The sequence below is a fragment of the Mytilus galloprovincialis genome, chromosome 10 (genome assembly GCF_965363235.1).
Source record: "Mytilus galloprovincialis chromosome 10, xbMytGall1.hap1.1, whole genome shotgun sequence".
NCBI lineage: Eukaryota > Metazoa > Mollusca > Bivalvia > Mytilida > Mytilidae > Mytilus > Mytilus galloprovincialis.
The window spans coordinates 82919901-82937676 of record NC_134847.1 but is presented as its reverse complement, the minus strand read 5'-3'; the positions used below and the strand labels follow the sequence as shown (position 1 = coordinate 82937676).

The following is a 17776-nucleotide window of genomic DNA, read 5'->3' as shown; positions in this document are numbered from 1 at the left end:
GGTGCAATTTTAAAAAGTTTTCATTTATTGTCTTTAACATGTTAAAAAATGCACTCGGTACGAAATAACTGTGCTGATCAGTTAACAGCAATATGATGAACAGAGGCCTAATAAGCTTTTAAAATAAAAAAAAAACAATCCTTTTATTATATTACAAGACCGGTTTTGCTGTTAGGTAGTAAAAGTTTTGTTTTTCTCTCATGAAGGTTCTGTAGGATGAAATACATTATAGGAGGATCAGGAAAAGTTTTAAAGAATATAGAATAATAATAAATGCATGTTATATGCACAATACATTTGTAAATAAAGAAAATAGACATAACAATAAAGGATAATGGGGTGTTAAATTATAAGAAATAAAGAAAAATGAAGAATAAAAAGTTTAATTGTTAATAGAGATAAATGGTATAAAGAATTAGATAAGAAAGAAATGAAGGACACTCCATCCACACCATCATGCATCAGTAAGAAAGTTAGTTTTGTGAAATGATTCATTTTTTAAAAATAAGTTAAACAGTCTAGACAGGAAATGTTCTAAATTTTAAGTGTGCATGCTTAATAACAAAATCACCAGCATTCGCATTCAAATATTCTAGGTTTACAACAAGAAAATTGTGTTTGCATATATTATATTAGTCTGAGATTACTCTGACGTCCAACAGCTGTTTTGCCAGAAAAGCTGGGGCCGTCCCACATCTCAGAGTAATCTCGGACTAATATTATATCAATCTCCTACTTTCATGACCTTTTTCTCCCAGACACCAAAATGATATGACCCCTATGCAGATGACCTATACACACCTGAACTCTTAGGCCCACACATTTTCAAATCAATTACATGAATGATAGAAGTACCATGAGCTATGCCTATGCATTGCCTATAATTACATGTATATTTCAGCCTAAAAAAGAGGGGGGGGGGGCATTGTTTTGTTGTTCGCCACGGATATTGTTTTGAAATTACTTCCTCTAATTTTAAGCTAACAAATTATTTTCAGGGGTCGTGAATCGCTCTTTGGACATTTATATTCAATTGATTAGTACTTGAAGTTACTTACAATGTATCAGTTTTCCCCCTTTTCGTGATTTGTTTACATCCATCTTTCGCATATTCGCCGGACATTTTCTAACGTAAGACAAGGGTGAAACTGCTTCAAAAGCTACCAAAATGAAGATCGTTATCTATAATTTTGATCTGCATTACAGTATTCATGAAAAGCAGTTCACGTGTTCGATTATTATGAGTTATTCTCTTTTCAGTCTTCTCCGACGTCAAGAACATGCTCCATATTTTTAGAACGGAAGTACAATTTCGACAATGCCAATTATTGCAATAGCCTTTAATAAGTTTTGAAATTGCAGTTAATAGTTATTTAACTCATTCTCAATGTATTTAAATTAAAAAAAATAATTTAATGATCAAATGTTATTGTTATGGCAAATTACGACAATGTACATGACTTACGATATCAATGCGCAACTTTATGCGCAGAAGGCGCGAAAATTTAAACACCCGATCTACCTTAAACAAGTAATTTTAGCCTATTACGAATATTTGTAATATAGACGAGTAGAAAGTGTTATCTCCCTTTAATCATAGATTGTTTCGATTATTACATCTATGTGTCGACAGACACAGCCAAGTTAAAAAGGGAAACTTATCATATAAACAATCTTTATTGCAAAACATGAAACCCTGGCGGGTTAAAATTGAAACATTTTAGTACATGTACAGATAAACAAAGCAAATAAAATTTAAAAAATGTAACACTTCTTTTCGTAATGATCTTACAATAAAAAGGTTACATGCAGCGTATTTCACTATCTGATTTGATATTGTCAGTATCTGACGGGTCGCAAGGAAATATTAACGGAAAAGGGTTTAGTATATACCTACTGTATGGAACATTATTGTATGTATATATAAGAGAAGTTGTTTATCAGAGATTTACAAAAATAACTTCTGTTGTCCACGATTTAAAAAAGACCAATGCATAATATAATGGATTGATTTCGGAAAATTTGATAAGCAGTGTTTGATTTATAGTGTTTCAACATAATACTTTGAAACAATACACGACATAGGTCGTCAGTCAGCTTTTATCAATGTAGGGTTTTTCAACAATTACACATGCAAATTATCTCAAGTATATAAAAGTTGTAATTAAACATAATTTAGACAATCAAATAATATCTATCATCATTACCATATTCTCCGGATTAAATATCATATTAAGACAAAAACTGACGAGGTAAGGACTGGCACAGTTCAGTGAAAATGGACGTCACAGTAAACTCCAAAACATATAAATGAACACTAACAAAGGCCAGAGGCTCCAACATACCAAGCGTATCGAGCTCCGATCAACATACTACTCATCACTAATGTAGACTAGTTTGTGATATCGAAATACCCTAGTGTAATAACTTTTCAGTAATACAGAGATTTCTCTCGAACGAGTTGAGATATACAAACACCATAAGATGGTGACAAAGGAACGTCACCATCTAACAATGGATAATTAACAATAGGAAATGAAAATCATCTCTTTTATCGTATTTTGGTATTAAGGTAGATGGGGTGTCTAAATTATAATCCATAGAATCTTTTAATAATTTGCCAAAATGTAGTTCATATCCTGCTTGTTTAAAAACATTAATAAAAAGAATGGGTCACCGGACTTATTTTCACACTACAGGTTGTGCAAAATTGTCAAGATTTTGTATAGATTATGCATGGAAAACCCATTTTTCCGCCATAAAACGCAAACCACACCATAGAATTTTGAGATAAAATATGAGAAGATAGCTCCAATATTATGCTTTCAGATAAGAAAAAGAAAAAATGGGGTCACCGGACTCGTTTTCTTGCTACGTGTAAAAATGGGTAAATTCCTAACACATTCTATTGTAAAAGTAACACTATCTGAATTATCTGCCCTTGCATTTGAGTTGCCTCCCCTTATTTGACAAAGTACGAAAAAAATGAATCAAACAAAAAATTTCTTATTGTTGTAAAATACAATCATAAATATGATCAAACATGGCATTTTCTATATTATAATGAAAATTCTTACACATGAATTACCTGCTACTATAAAAATTTGCACATTTCATCAAAGAATTAGACCTCGTTTTCTAGTATTTCAAAATCCAAAATGGAGGAAGACACCCTATCTACCTTAAGCTTCCCGTTAACGATATAGATATCATAATCCAGGAAAGGGTGGTGTTCATTGTTAGTATCATCTTTATATAAAGTCAGTTCGGTAGGATAATTCATAATTGTGCATACTGATGTCGTAGTTATTGAGTCAATATATCATCTAAACATCTAAAAGTGTTATTAAATTTTTGAATCAGAGTCACCAGAGGGTCTTTGCTTATTTTCGTCATAAATTGTAACTCATAACAATACAAAAGCAGGTGCCCAATAAGTCGTGCACACTAAGTCCCGGCCATAAGAATGCCGATAACCTGACGATATATGGAATATTACGTGTGCGAGAGAATTTGTTTGCCACCCGCAAAATAACATTTGTTCTCAAAATAATTAAACATTCATCGTACAAAATTAGATAGAAAATATACCGTTTACAATGCTCTAAAACGGGTTGATGTAATATTCGAAGAAAATATATATAGAAAAGGGAGAAACAATAGTCATATCACATTACATATAATATTAAGAGTTATCAAAGGTACCAGGATTATAATTTAGTACGCCAGACGCTCGTTTCGTCTACATAAGACTCATCAGTGACGCTCATATCAAAATATTTATTAAGCCAAACAAGTAAAAAGTTCAAGAGCATTGAGGATCAAAAGTCCCAAAAACTTGTTCCAAATACGGCTAAGGTAATCTATGCCTGGGATAAGAAAACCCTTAGTTTTTCGAAATTTATAAAAATGATCTCATTATTGATATTCATGTCAACATTCGGTGTTGACTACTAGGCTAGTGATAACTCGGGGACGAAACGTGCACAAGCCGTGGCATCGACCTAGTGGTGTAAATAGTATCAAAGAGACGTTTATTTATTAATACGTGTATCGCCTGTTGCAATCAAAATGTTGAATTCAACTTTAGTATCTTCTGACAAAAATCTATTGATAACAGACATTCAATCTATAACAAAATTTAGTTTTAGAGCCAACATAAACTTGTGCAATAAGGGTACACAGTGGACACCACTTCATTGTGCTGCTTTCCAAGGTCATGGGAAGATCATAATGAAATTGATGGATCATAACCCTGACATGACATTGAAGGACAGTCAAGGAAGTTTATTTCACTTTGTCTGTCTGATTAACGGTTGATGTATGACGATCATGAGAGATTGGCCATCTTTGCTAGCCATTGTCAATGAAAAGTTGATATTTGTCTCATTGGCAATCAAACCAAATCTAATATTTTATAAATTGATATAACACAACATTTATTTGTATATGCTTTTATACTTTTACAACTATTGTATTGTCAATCTATTAACAATAGGTTGTTCCTCATGTATTTGCTGTTCTTTCTTCCTATCATTGCCTATTGTCAACAGAATATAGAAGCTTTTTAAAAAATCTTCTCCGATGAATCTGCCGTTCTAATAAATCTTTTAAGTGACACAAAATATACTGTACACTCATTTTAATTACAAGTGAGGGATTCAGGCCCTAGGATCCTCTACTTTGATATAGAAAATGTTATGTAAATAATAGGTGAAATGGGGTGTACATCATTGACATACGAAGCAACAGAATTTTATGTCAGAATCATTTTTCAATCATCATGATCATGTCACTTATAAATGACTTTATGTTTTGTGTTAGAAATTAATTAACATGTTACATGCATGTATCCTTAATTTAATAAAATTGAGAATGGAAATGAGGAATGTACCAAAGAGACAACAACCCGACCATAGAAAAAAACAACAGCAGAAGGTCACCAACAGGTCTTCAATGTAGCGAGAAATTCCCGCACCCGGAGGCGTCCTTCAACTGGCCCCTAAACAAATATATACTAGTTCAGTGATAATGAACGCCATACTAATTTCCAAATTTTACAATGTATTCGTTACTGTTTTAGGACAGCAATTGATTTTGCATCAGCATTAGACTCAATATGGCCATTTTTTGCTGGTAAGTTAAATTAGTTTAAAAGATGTTGAAATGATCTTGTTTAGCATTGCCCATGTAAAGAAATGTAATTAAGACAACTGATTGAAATGTTCTCATTGGTGTGGAATATATTGCTTTTCCAGTTCTTTTCCCTTATTGGACAAATTTTGTCTAAATGTGATGATTCTAGCAGTAAGCGTACTGTATTAAATGAAAAATTTGTTTTTTAATTAGTTATTTATAAGAAGATGTGGTATGAGTGCCAATACGAAAACTACATCCAAGTCACAATTTGTAAACGTAAACCAGTATAGGTCAAAGTACAGTCTTCAACATAGAGTCTTGTAATTGGCATACACCGAACAGCAAGCATTAAGAGGGTGTCCATGGAAAACCAAGCAGTGGATGGCACATGACATATTTTGTTTTCAAAATTTTTTCATCTATTTTAGATCACAAATTCATTCTTTTTCAAACTTAAATTGTGTTTTTTTTTTACCTGCAACAAATAAAGAGAAAACAAATACAGAGAAAGCACTGAAAATTCATTGAAAAGGGGAGATAACTCTTCATTTTGTACAAAATTTTGTTGCGTTGTTAGTGAACTTTCATTTTCTGAGCCATCCACTGTTGATTCAAAAATATCTTTGACATATATATCCTTTGTATGATATAAACATTGCATCGGAATAAAAAATTCAGTGGGAAAAAAATATGTTGTGCCACCCATATCATAGGATTTGCCTGATATTTACTTGGACAGCCTCTTAAAAAGCCCCCAAAATGACTAGTGTAAAACCATTCAAACAGAAAAACCAAGAAATGAGAAACACTTAATGAACAACATCCTTATACGATAACTACTATTAATTTTAGTTTCTTGAGTATAATTCGGAGTTTAGTATGACGTCCATTATCTCTGAACTAGTATACATATTTTTTTAAGGGGCCAGCTGAAGGACGCCACCGGGTGCGGCAGTTTCTCGCTACATTGAAGACCCATTGGTGGCCTTCGGATGTTGTCTGCTCTATGGTCGGGTTGTTGTCGCTTTGACACATTCCCCATTTCCTTTCCCAACTTTATTCAACTTTTAACGTAATCCAACATCAAATTGGTTTTAAGGAAAGCACTACTGTTGGCTTTATTTAAAACTGACACCATATTTTCGATTGAATTTTTAAACCTACCAATCACTTCATTCCAGATAACGTTTTTCAATTAGGGGAATCAAAAATCTTTCCAAAGTACTGTCCTAAATTTTTGAGTGATTGTGATTTGATTGTGATGAACAACTATTGCGCATAGACTGAGTACTGTATTCAAATGGGCTGTCCAATATGACAGATTTGACTGGATATGATTTACTTGTGTTTGTATTTTCTCATGCTTTTTCATTAACAAATGTTGATTGAAGAACTGAAACGGACAAAAATTTGCAATCAGTGTCATATGGTAACAAAAATGTCATTTCCATATCCGTGCTTTGATTTACTGTTCAATAGTAAACAACTTTAATACTGATATTTACAGGTTAGCCAAGATGATCCATCAATTGCTGTTATTTCCAGATCAGATTTTGCTCATTTTTCTAGACCAGGTTCTGCTTATGTACATGCATTGACTACCCATTAATGATTGCAATTAGTTTTATGTAACATGTACATTTTCAAGCATTGTAACAGAGTAAATAATTTACTGTAATTTTGCTAATTTACTGTGAAATCATGCCAGTCAGAAAGTACAGATATCTTCATTGAATAATATTGTTTTTGGTTAGTGCCTTTTAAAATACAGACAAACCATTTTTATTGATTTTTTGTTTATTCTGTAATAAAATTACAATAACATATATTTATTGTTGATGTATTTTTTCTGCACATACAACTTGCACTGTTTTAGATAGAAATCTATCACTGGAAGAAGATAATAAATTGATGTGTTGCATATATGGTTTTTATCTTTTTCACCACAAGTGGTGTCTGTGGCCAAACTGTCTTAGTAGTTCAACTATGGTGTTTAACTCCATCTTAATTGACTATATATCTATGATTGACAGTTTTCCTACCTTATGTGGGTGATTCTGTCAGGGCACTCTTGCTTCCTCCACCAATACAATGTGTATGGAGCTTAATTGACCCTGCCTCTCAGTCCTGGTTTATTGACTTTAAAACAATTTTATGATTAGGTTAGTTATTAGGAAGCCACTTATGCTAAGTGATATTTAGAATGCAGTTGTTTTGGCATTTGGATATCTTGTCTCCTCATATTTGTTTCTGTGTAGCTTTAGTCATAGTTATTTGACTGAATATTTTTCATAAATACACGCTTTTTATTTCCATCAACTTTATACTTTATACAGCCATTGGAAAAACACACGTAACGCATACATGTTTTTCTTTTTTACCACATGGGGCCTAGGTAGCCAACATAGGCGCATCCAAGGGGGGATAGGCCCAAGCTGTTTAAGTAGTTCAACTTTTATGTCACTAGCCTGTTAATACTTAGGTTATGATTTTAAGTCTCGCACGTGGCAGTGCATTCTACTCAAAACTGAAATGTAGGTAGGATTGTCAGTTTTCCGACTGAAGGTCAATAATTTTCTCAGTGCATTCTTGTGTCTTCCACTAATATATTATCTAGGAAGCTTATGAGGCCCTGTCTCCTCAGTCATGATAAATTGACTTTAAAATAATTTAGTAGTGTAAATGCTGAGGTCAGTTAATTGAAAACAACTGATGGTAAGTCAATGATATTTGGTATGCAGTTTTTGTCGAGCCTGCAACTTTTGTTGCAGAAAGCTCGACATAGGGATAGTGATCCGGAGGTGGCGGCGTTAGCTAACTTCTTAAAAGCTTAATATTTTAGAAGGTAGAAGACCTGGATGCTTCATACTTTGTATACAGATGCCTCATGTTACGAACTTTCCGTCAGTCACATGTCCAATGTCCTTGACCTCATTTTCATGGTTCAGTGACTACTTGAAAAAATTTAAGATTCTTTGTAATGTTAAATTCTCTCTTATTATAAGTAATTGGATAACTATATTTTGTATGTGCGTACCTTGCAAGGTCCTCATGCCCGTCAGACAGTTTTCACTTGACCTTGACCTCACTTCATGGATCAGTGAACAAGGTTAAGTTTTGATGGTCAAGTCCATATCTCAGATACTATAAGCAATAGGTCTAGTATATTTGGTGTATGGAAGGACTGTAAGGTGTACATGTCTAGCTGACAGGTGTCATCTGACATTGACCTCATTTTCAGGGTTCAGTGGTCAAAGTTAAGTTTTTGAGTTTTGGTCTATTTTTCTTATACTTTATGCATAAGTCAACTATATTTGGTGTATGGAAATATTTTATGATCTATATGTCTGTTATGCAGGTTTTATTTGACCGTGACCTCATTTTCACGGTTCATTGCTAAGTGTTAAGTGTTTGTGTTTTGGTCTGTTTTTCTTAATGTATAAGCAATAAGTCAACTATATTTGTTGTATTGAAGAATTGTTAGCTGTACATGTCTGCCTGGCATTGTTCATCTGACCTTGACCTCATTTTCATGGTTCATGATCAATGTTTTGTTTTCTTTGGTTAATGTTGAATTTATGTGACTGTGTTGTAATAAAGCTTTATATTTAGGCCTATCAACATAATATCAATGATTTGTAAAGAAGGCGATACTTTTCTGCGTGTGCACTCTAGTTCTAGCATTGGTATATCTTATCTCTGCATTTTTTGTTTCTGTGTAGCTTTAACCAAAGGTCATTACTTTGAATATTTCCATAATAACATATTAAAGTATTGGTATTTTTACTTCAACATTTGCTATGATAATAACATACAGCCAAGACATGTGTTTGTGTCAACAGTTTATTCTATTTAGATAGGAGTTTATAATTGATCTTTACAAGTTGTGTCTTATGTGAAGAGAGAAGAAAGATACAACAGGAACATTCAAACTCATAAGTAGAAAAAACACAAACAACACCATGGCTTAAAGAAAAAGACTTGGCAAACGAACGACTGGAAACTTTCAAATATAGACAAAACTATATACTAGTACATTTATTCAGTAATGTTGTAAAATGAATCTTACTCATCAGCTGAGGAAATAATAATCTCACAAAATTAAATATCCTTTCTAATCCAAGATTACTAGTATTTAAGTTCTCTGTGATGTATATACAAAATGCACAGCCAAATCGATAACTTAGGAACACTTCTGAAATGTTAAAACACAGACTCTGTAGTGAATAACTACTGATAGTTCTCCATCAATATCCTTATGTTTGTATAATGATGAAAATCAAAGCATGCAAGATTTTGAAAGGTTTACAAAAACATAATAATTTGGCTTAATTAAGCATCTGTTGTTGTCCGTCCTCCTCATTAAGTCTTTCATCTGTTTTTTTAAAGATATTCACTTAATTATGTAAATTAAACTACTGAACCAATTTCAACCAAAGTTGGTGTGAATGATCTGTAGGGTAACTCAGTATAAAATTTGTGAATTTCATCCCAAGAAATGTCCATGTACTTTTCCAATTCCAATTTTATCAACTATGATACGGTTAGCTTTTTAGAAAAGCTATTATTTGTTTACTATTTTCTTTCAATATTGCCAATATCTTGATATATAGATAATTATTGATTGGTAATAACATATATCTTGTATAGAGTGTTGCCGCAACACAATTGTTTTGTTTTATGTCGTTGCTATAATAAACAATGGTTATATATATTTCTAGAAAATCTGCAACATTCAAAAGAGCTTTCTGAAATGTGATCTGTATAAGATATCTAGGTCAATTGGAAACAGTGGTTCAATGAATCATCATTTTACATGAAGGGCAAGTATTTCTACCTTTATTTATATACATACATTTTATTTAAAAACTGCATATGTTTGTTTTGAATTTATCAATTGATTGATCATGTATTGTATTTTATATTTAACAGAATATAAAACTAGAGCATTTACAAGATAAATTACATTAAAGTTAAGTAATTTTGTCTGTACAATGTGTACGTACATTGGGAAAACACTGTGATGTATCATACCAGTCAGATAAGATCAAGATAAGAAATCTATTTTTAGTACAGCCGATCTTTGCTATTCAGTCAGACTTGGCTGTTTACTATTTTCATTTTAATACATGTCAGGGCTGTCTTGGGGATGTGGTGGTTTTGATTGGGATGGTTAGGGACTAACCTCATTTCCCTTCATGACATTTTTATTTAGTAGATATTTCATATAGTTTACCAACTCTTCTTTAAAATATTGTACGGGTGTCTAGATGTGTAAATTAAATTTTATGAATATATCCGAATAAAAATAACATCTTATGTTAGTATAAAAACATGCTAGAAATCAATGGTATACAATATTTATTGTGTTGCACATTAAAGAAATAATTGATTTCATAGTTATATTCAAATTAATATCACAAGGAAGAAAAGCCACTTTAATAAATCATGTTGTTTTTATTTTCACAGTAGTAATGTATAATTTTTCGATTTGACATATATGTTCAGAGCAGCATAGTGCATATTTATACCTATACCTTCATAATTTGTTCATCCTATCAACCAATGAAGTACGCGCGCTTATCATCATTATCTCAATAAGACAATTCATACAATATTTCAATTCATTTCAATGATTCCGTAGAATTAACAGTCAACATAAATACCTGTATTGCAAAACTGCATATATACACTTCAGATCAGTAAAAGTCTGCAATGGCTTATATCTGTAAACGGCTGTACTAATTGTTACTCGACCAGTCTGAATTGGTGTGAAATTACTTGATATTACTCGGCTGTAGTCTGAACCATACTTAACAATTTTATACGTATCTGGACCAAACTCAACATAGACTGAAACATGCTCGACCTAGTCTAAACCATGATCGGCATATTCTGAACCTTACTCGACCTTGTCTAAACAAATCAGACCTATTTTTTGTATCTATCTTGTATTTCATCAATTTTTCAACTATTTTTACAACAGCTATTTCCTCTGGCTAATTGATTTAAAATCCAAAAGAGTTGAAATTAAAGTTTCAAAATAAACATGATACACATAACATGCATAATGCAATGAGCATTAGAGAATGTTAAAACTTGTCGTTGTTATTAGTTGTTGTAACGATGGTTCAACATGTATATCTGGTTGCTGAAAATAATTCTCAATGTATATTTACTGTTTGCTAAAGTATGAACTACTCAAAATTATTAGGATTTTCTTAGCGCAGGCAAAAATGACCGTAGCCGTATTTAGCACAACCTTTTGGTGTTGAGGGTCCTTAATACTCTTCAACTTTATACTTCTTTCGCTTTCTTACTATTTTGATATGAGCGTCACTAACGCCTCTTATACAGACGAAACGCGCGTCTAACGTATACAATTATACGCCTGGTACCTTTGATAACTATTTACACCACTGGGTCGGTGCCACTACTGGTGGATGTTTCGTCATTGAGAGTATCACCATCCTAGTAGTCGGCACTTCGGTGTTCACATGAAATCAAATATATGGTCATTTGTATAAATTTGTTGTTTGCTCAAGTATGAATTTTTCGAAATACTAATAATTGTCTTATCCAAGGCATAGATTACCATAGCCGTATATGGCACAACATTTTGAATTATTGGTCCTCAACTCTCATCATGTTTGTACTTGTTTGGCTTTTTAACTATGTTGATATGATCATAATGAGCGTCACTGTTGAGTCTTATGTAGACTGAACGCGTTTCTAGCGTATCAAATTATAAGCCCGATACCTTTGATAACTATTATGCGTTGTTTAAGTAGTGTAAGGTCTCTGCTCCTCACTGAGACATTATCATGGCGGTAAATCCGTTATTTTTGCCATTTAATAAATAAACTTTAATAAAGAGAATTTTTGAAAATATGTATGATCAGATTAATCAGGTATAGTTACTAAAATATACTTTATAAAATTGACAATAAAAAAAACGTTTTCGTTTTTAGCGTAGACAACTATCAGATGGCTACAGTAACTAAGGAAGACGTACAACGATCAGTTGAAAGAAAGAAGCTTCCTGATGGCAAGAAGTTCCACGTGTTTATATCCTACAGTGAAAGTGACAGATTGTGGGTGGAAACAGTAATACAGCACTTACAAAATTACTATAACTTTAAATGTTTCGAACATTCAGCGGATTTTATTCCAGGAATGAAAATAACAGAAAATATAGAATATGCTATGTCCAACTCCGTGAAAACAATGTTTATTTTAACGGAGGAATATAATAAGAGTTACTGGTGTCAATATGAAGTAGAATTCGCTATATTAAAGTTGTTGGCTGAAATGAAAGAAAATGTCATCATTCCAGTGTTGAAGGAAGAATGTGAGATACCAGGATATCTTAGGCCGTTTACCTACATAAATGGTACTGGAGATATGGACGTCTGGCTTCCTAAACTTGCCTTAGCCATTGAAGCAGAAGGTATTGTGTCTTACATTTTTACATTAAATACATGACCCTGTTTGTCTTTTTTGCATAATTATAGATTATCGTTGGTCATCTCAACGAGATTGATTTACTCGCTTGAGCCGATAATATGGTTTTAGTGCTAAGTCATTGATACTGAGTATGTACTTACTGTTTGTTTTCGGGTTTTTTTTTCCAATATTAAATGTTCTATTCTAGAAGATATGATCGGAACTGATTCTGACTAAACTTGAAAAAATGGGTAATCTGAGCTGGCTCTACTTTTCGCCGTATCAATTTTTAAAATCTTTTTTTTTTACATTCAGGCTATTTGTATTACCATTATGTTTCAGATTTACTTTAAAATATGTTTCTACTGTGCAATTTAACAGTCATGGGTATTTCTAAGTACAATATGTGCAGAAACACTCAATGATTTTTACCTACTAGTCTTTTCGATAGTATTTTAGGGTACCCAAAAACTGGTCATATTCAATATACCCTACACATAAAATGAAACGGTGAATTTCCGTAAGACTTTAACAGATGATGCATGGACCCCTACCTTTTTAATAATGTAATTGTAAGAAAAATTAAACGAGAGGAAAATTTTGGTGTAACCACAAGGCCTACCCCCTTAAAACAAAATATGCTCATGTACTAAATAGTTGTAAAAATAGTTTTCTGTTTTTCTGCTTTGCAGGGCAACAATATAACCATGAACTGGCATTAAATCGGGTGAGAGATGCAGGTAAGCTAGTAAATTACAAGTTAGTCGATGAAAGAGAGGCGAAGGATACCAAAGGGTCATTCAAAACTCACAAGTCAAAAGAAACTGACAACGCCATGACTTAAAAGATAAGCACAAACAAACAACAGTATACAAAGCACAACATAACATAGGAAACCAGACTCTGATCAACACTAAACCTACCAAAAACTAGGGGTGATCTCAGTCTCCATGTTGCACCTGTCGAGTGGCTCATTTTAGTACAAACCCGGTGACAATGTCAAATAGCCTGGTCACACACAGCGAAAATGGGACGAGATTGTATTTAAAACATTTGGAACATATCCATTTTCGTCTGTAAAGTGGATATTTCAAAAATTTCAACCAATCGTGATGGCGTGCGGTACATATACGGAGGGAAGATTTCAACTTCACCACAATGAACTCTTGGTTGAATAGCTTCTTTATTAACATCAACATTCTATTAAGTAATTCATGATAGGACATATACGCCCTGGAATATCGTATCAATTACGAGATTTATACTCCGTATGCAGGTGCTGATGGAATTTTTCTACATAGAAATAGGAAGCTTGCAATTGGGAATTCGAAATCATCTCTTTTGTCGTAAAGTTATGTTTCAACCGACCATCATTGTCAATGTCTAGATGAATAAAGAAAGACAACAGTAGTATACCGGTGTTCAAAAGTCAAGTAAACAAATCTTGTGGGATAACTATTAAATAATATTCAAATTTAAACCATTGTCGTGACGCCAGCTTATTCATTTACCGTGGATTCTTTTTCCAGAATCAACGCTTCCTAGATCGGTCGCTAAATGGAATCATCAAAGTATATCTATTTGAAAGAAATCAACACATCAGTTTGTAATTAATAGTTATCCCACAAGGACGCGGTGTGTCAGTGTAAGATCACCCGATGGCCGGATAACTATTTTACATCCCAGCTGTTTTAGATTAGACGAAAAATCATTTACAATTCATAAAATCTATTTTAGAACGCCACACAACCATTATAATATACTTTATATATTACTATATGATGTATACCCCTTATGACCCCCGAACACGATGAGTAGTTATCAAACCATGTCAACTCGCCACTTTATAAAAAAATCGCCCCCTCTTGTTTATCAACTCGCCCAACTTTTGAAAAAGTGTAAAATCAAATTGAACAATCAGTCTGACAACTCACTTATTAGCGAAAAAGGTTTAAACCCCACTGAATAAAGGTCACCCAACTCGCCCAACTTATAAAAAGATCTTGCTTCCTTTAAGTATGTTAAATTACTATTAGTTCGTATCCAGTCGTCATGGTGTAGTGGTATGTGTGAATGTGCGAATGCTGCCTTGTAGCGGCATAAGCCTACTTTTTTCGAAATCTACAAGGGTGTCTTTAACGTGCAAGAAATATGGCTCTCTTTTAATACGGGTCAGCCATTTATCGTCCCTTCCGACGGACTATCATCGTTTCCTCAAGACGATACTCGCAAATGGTGTCGAGGGAGAGCCGAAAATTGAGTTCCTAAAATTTTCTTCCCGATCCGGCTGTTAAAACAAAGGAGCTGGGATGTAAGAATTATGAATAGGGAACTATCACAGGTGCAGTCATTATCTTTCGACTTCAAGTTGTCAATACCTTAATTCTGAAAAAAACACGTTTGAAAGTTTTAGTTGAAATTGCATTAGTATGTCTATAAGTAAGTCATAGATTGGTGCATTTGGTTAAATGAAGTTGAAAAAATTGTCTATGACTTTTTTTTCAGCTATTTCAATCAGATCATATAATATAAAATATTAACTCGATAACTTAAAAAAATAAACAAGGTAGCAATCACATACTATGCAATGAACATATATCTAATGAAAATGATTTAATTCTGTTTGTAACGATAAATATTTCTTTACTTACAGTGAACCGAAATAGGAACCTAGATCTTCTTCATGAGGAGAAAAGTCATTTCAGCTGTAGAGGATCGGTTTTTAAGTGGAAGTATGTGCCAGAATCACTTAGTATACCACCAATGCAGGTAAATAAACAAAACTACAGATGCAGACGGTCAATGAAAACATATGTGTCATTAACTGTACTTATATTAACATGAGGTGAATGGTACGAATTTTGTGAATAATGTTTTTTATGGCTATTGTGTTGGTTTAGTCGAGTTTGTTGTCTCCTTATCCTCCCTATTTGGATTATGTATCATCAACTTATCAAATCCGGATAGTGCAAAACAAACAAAACATAATACAAGTTGTAAATTGCTTACTTTATGGTGATTGTATTTAAAACAGAAGTGTGTTCGAAGCTAATAATATAGGTTATTGGTGATTTTCGTACTCTTCTACATTACATCTGTATGCCCCCGCTGCTAGGCGAAGGGGACATAACGATTTCCCTTGGCCGTCCGTCCTTACGTCCGTTCCAAAGGTATTTTTACATCTTATAAAAGGCTTTAGCAGGGGAATTCGTTTCCTTAGACACAATCGTCTCTTTTATTATAAGCTGAATACTCTTACCTCACAGATTTGCCTAAGTCACTTCGACAAAAAATTGATAAAGCTCCGTAAGAAAGTCATTTCGTTTGAAACATAAAAGAACAGTAAAAATGAGGAAAATTAAATACTTTATTCAAACGTAATTTTTTTCTCAAAAAGTTGAATCAATCTATAGATCATTTCCGGATGAAAATAAAAATATCAAAGAGGGCAAATGATTTCAGAATACAAAGTCAGATATATGACAACATTTCTAGACGAATCTGAGACTTGTAAAGATTACTTGAAATCGTGTTGATGATCATTTGCATTACATCATCAGTTCGGAAGGTACTCCGAGACATAATTTATTATTTAAACGGGTAAAAGTTATAATAATGTGTCTGATCGCACAAATTATGCAAATTGATATGGTTATTCGCTATAAAAAACTGTACATTACGGAATAATTAGTCGACTATGCCTTTATGATGTCACTCTGTCTGTCTATCCGTTCGTTGCACATCTATATATGTATGACGTTTCAAACATGACTCAACTTATTTTCATATGTTATAAACTATGTTTATATCTATAAGAGGAAGGAATCTTTCGATTAGAAAAAAAATAGTCATTTTTTTATATCCCAAACTTCGGATAACAATTCTGTCATAGTAAGATTTCTACACAAGTTCATACATCAGTAAACGAAATGTTCCAAATTGGTCCTCAGTGTCAGGTCCAAAAAAATGGAAGAAATGAAAAAAAGGGGGGATTCGTTCTAAAAATTAAAGACAAAGCGGTAGTAAATGATGTTAAATTGCTTAAAAAAAGATATAAAGGTATGAAATACCTTTTCAAAATGTTTCCTTGTGTAAAATGATGTGTAGTTTTCACATCAATAATAATAAAAGAAATTATACATGAATATCCACAAATGATAGTGTTTCTCATCTAATGTTAAAAAAAGGCAACAGTATTATACCGCTGTTCGAAATTCATAAGTCGAGAGAGAACAAACAAATCCGGGTTAACAAGGGAAACGTATCAGATATAAGAGAACTACGACACAACAGAAAAACAACACCAAAATGTAACACACACAGAGTCAAACTATAATGTAACAATGGCCATTTTCCTGACTTGGTACAGGGCAATTTAAGAACAAATGGTGGGTTGAACCTGGTTTTGTGGCATGCCAAACCTCCATCTTTAATGACATTGTTAATTAATGATAATGTTAAATTTGCATCTTACCACAGGTTAGCTCTGAGCTGTATAACGATATCATCAAGACAATTTCCTCAAAACATCTGGTGCTTGGACGGCATTGCAGAAATCTCTGGTGGCCTGTTATATGCTGCGTATTAACCATTGTCCTCCTTTCATTAGCTATTGGAATTGTAATGTGTGTTGCAGACATTGGTGATAAAGATCTGAAGATAGCGATAATTTCTATTTTGTTTGGAATCCCTGCTGTAGCATTGCTGTGGTTGGCTGGGTGTGGCTATTCGGAATATTGGGTAATATGTTGTAAAACTGATTCGCCGACATCATAATGAACATTAGCATTCGGCTGCGAGCAGTAGCATTCATGTCATCACGATAAGTATAGCTACACTTGAAAATTGAAAACAATTTAAATGATGCATGGATATTCTAAATAGCTAATGCCTTTTGTAAAGAATCAATATTAAGGGTTTAGACACGAAAATTCCCCCAACATTTGACATTAAGTTCAAAATTCAAGGAAACATCATGCGTGTAAAATGATGACACATGTTTACACAGGACAACCAAATGTCTTTAAAAACTACGATTTGACCAACAGGTATACCTACAGGTCAAGGTCATTGTCATTTAAATGGTATGATCATTCGCGACATACATGCAGTCTAATTAGTGTTTTTCACTTTCATACGAAATGTCGTAAGTCTGTGACGAAATGTAAACAAGTTATTGCTCGGTCAAAGT

General features: G+C 33.1%; 1 protein-coding gene across 5 annotated transcripts in view; it reads left to right on the top strand.

The window, feature by feature from the left end:
• LOC143048594 (uncharacterized) overlaps positions 1–17776 on the top strand; it is a 148557-nt gene that overhangs the window by 23040 nt on the left and 107741 nt on the right. For 3 of the 5 annotated variants that reach the window (XM_076222365.1, XM_076222369.1, XM_076222367.1), the window contains exons 2-7: positions 5084–5136; positions 9861–9962; positions 12111–12589; positions 13278–13325; positions 15239–15354; positions 17065–17325. In XM_076222365.1, the coding sequence (XP_076078480.1) occupies positions 12127–12589; positions 13278–13325; positions 15239–15354; positions 17065–17325 (888 nt within the window). In that variant the 5' untranslated portion in view covers positions 5084–5136; positions 9861–9962; positions 12111–12126. The remainder of the gene's footprint in view (positions 1–5083; positions 5137–9860; positions 9963–12110; positions 12590–13277; positions 13326–15238; positions 15355–17064; positions 17326–17776) is intronic. The other 2 variants (XM_076222366.1, XM_076222368.1) reach the window with 2 other exon arrangements.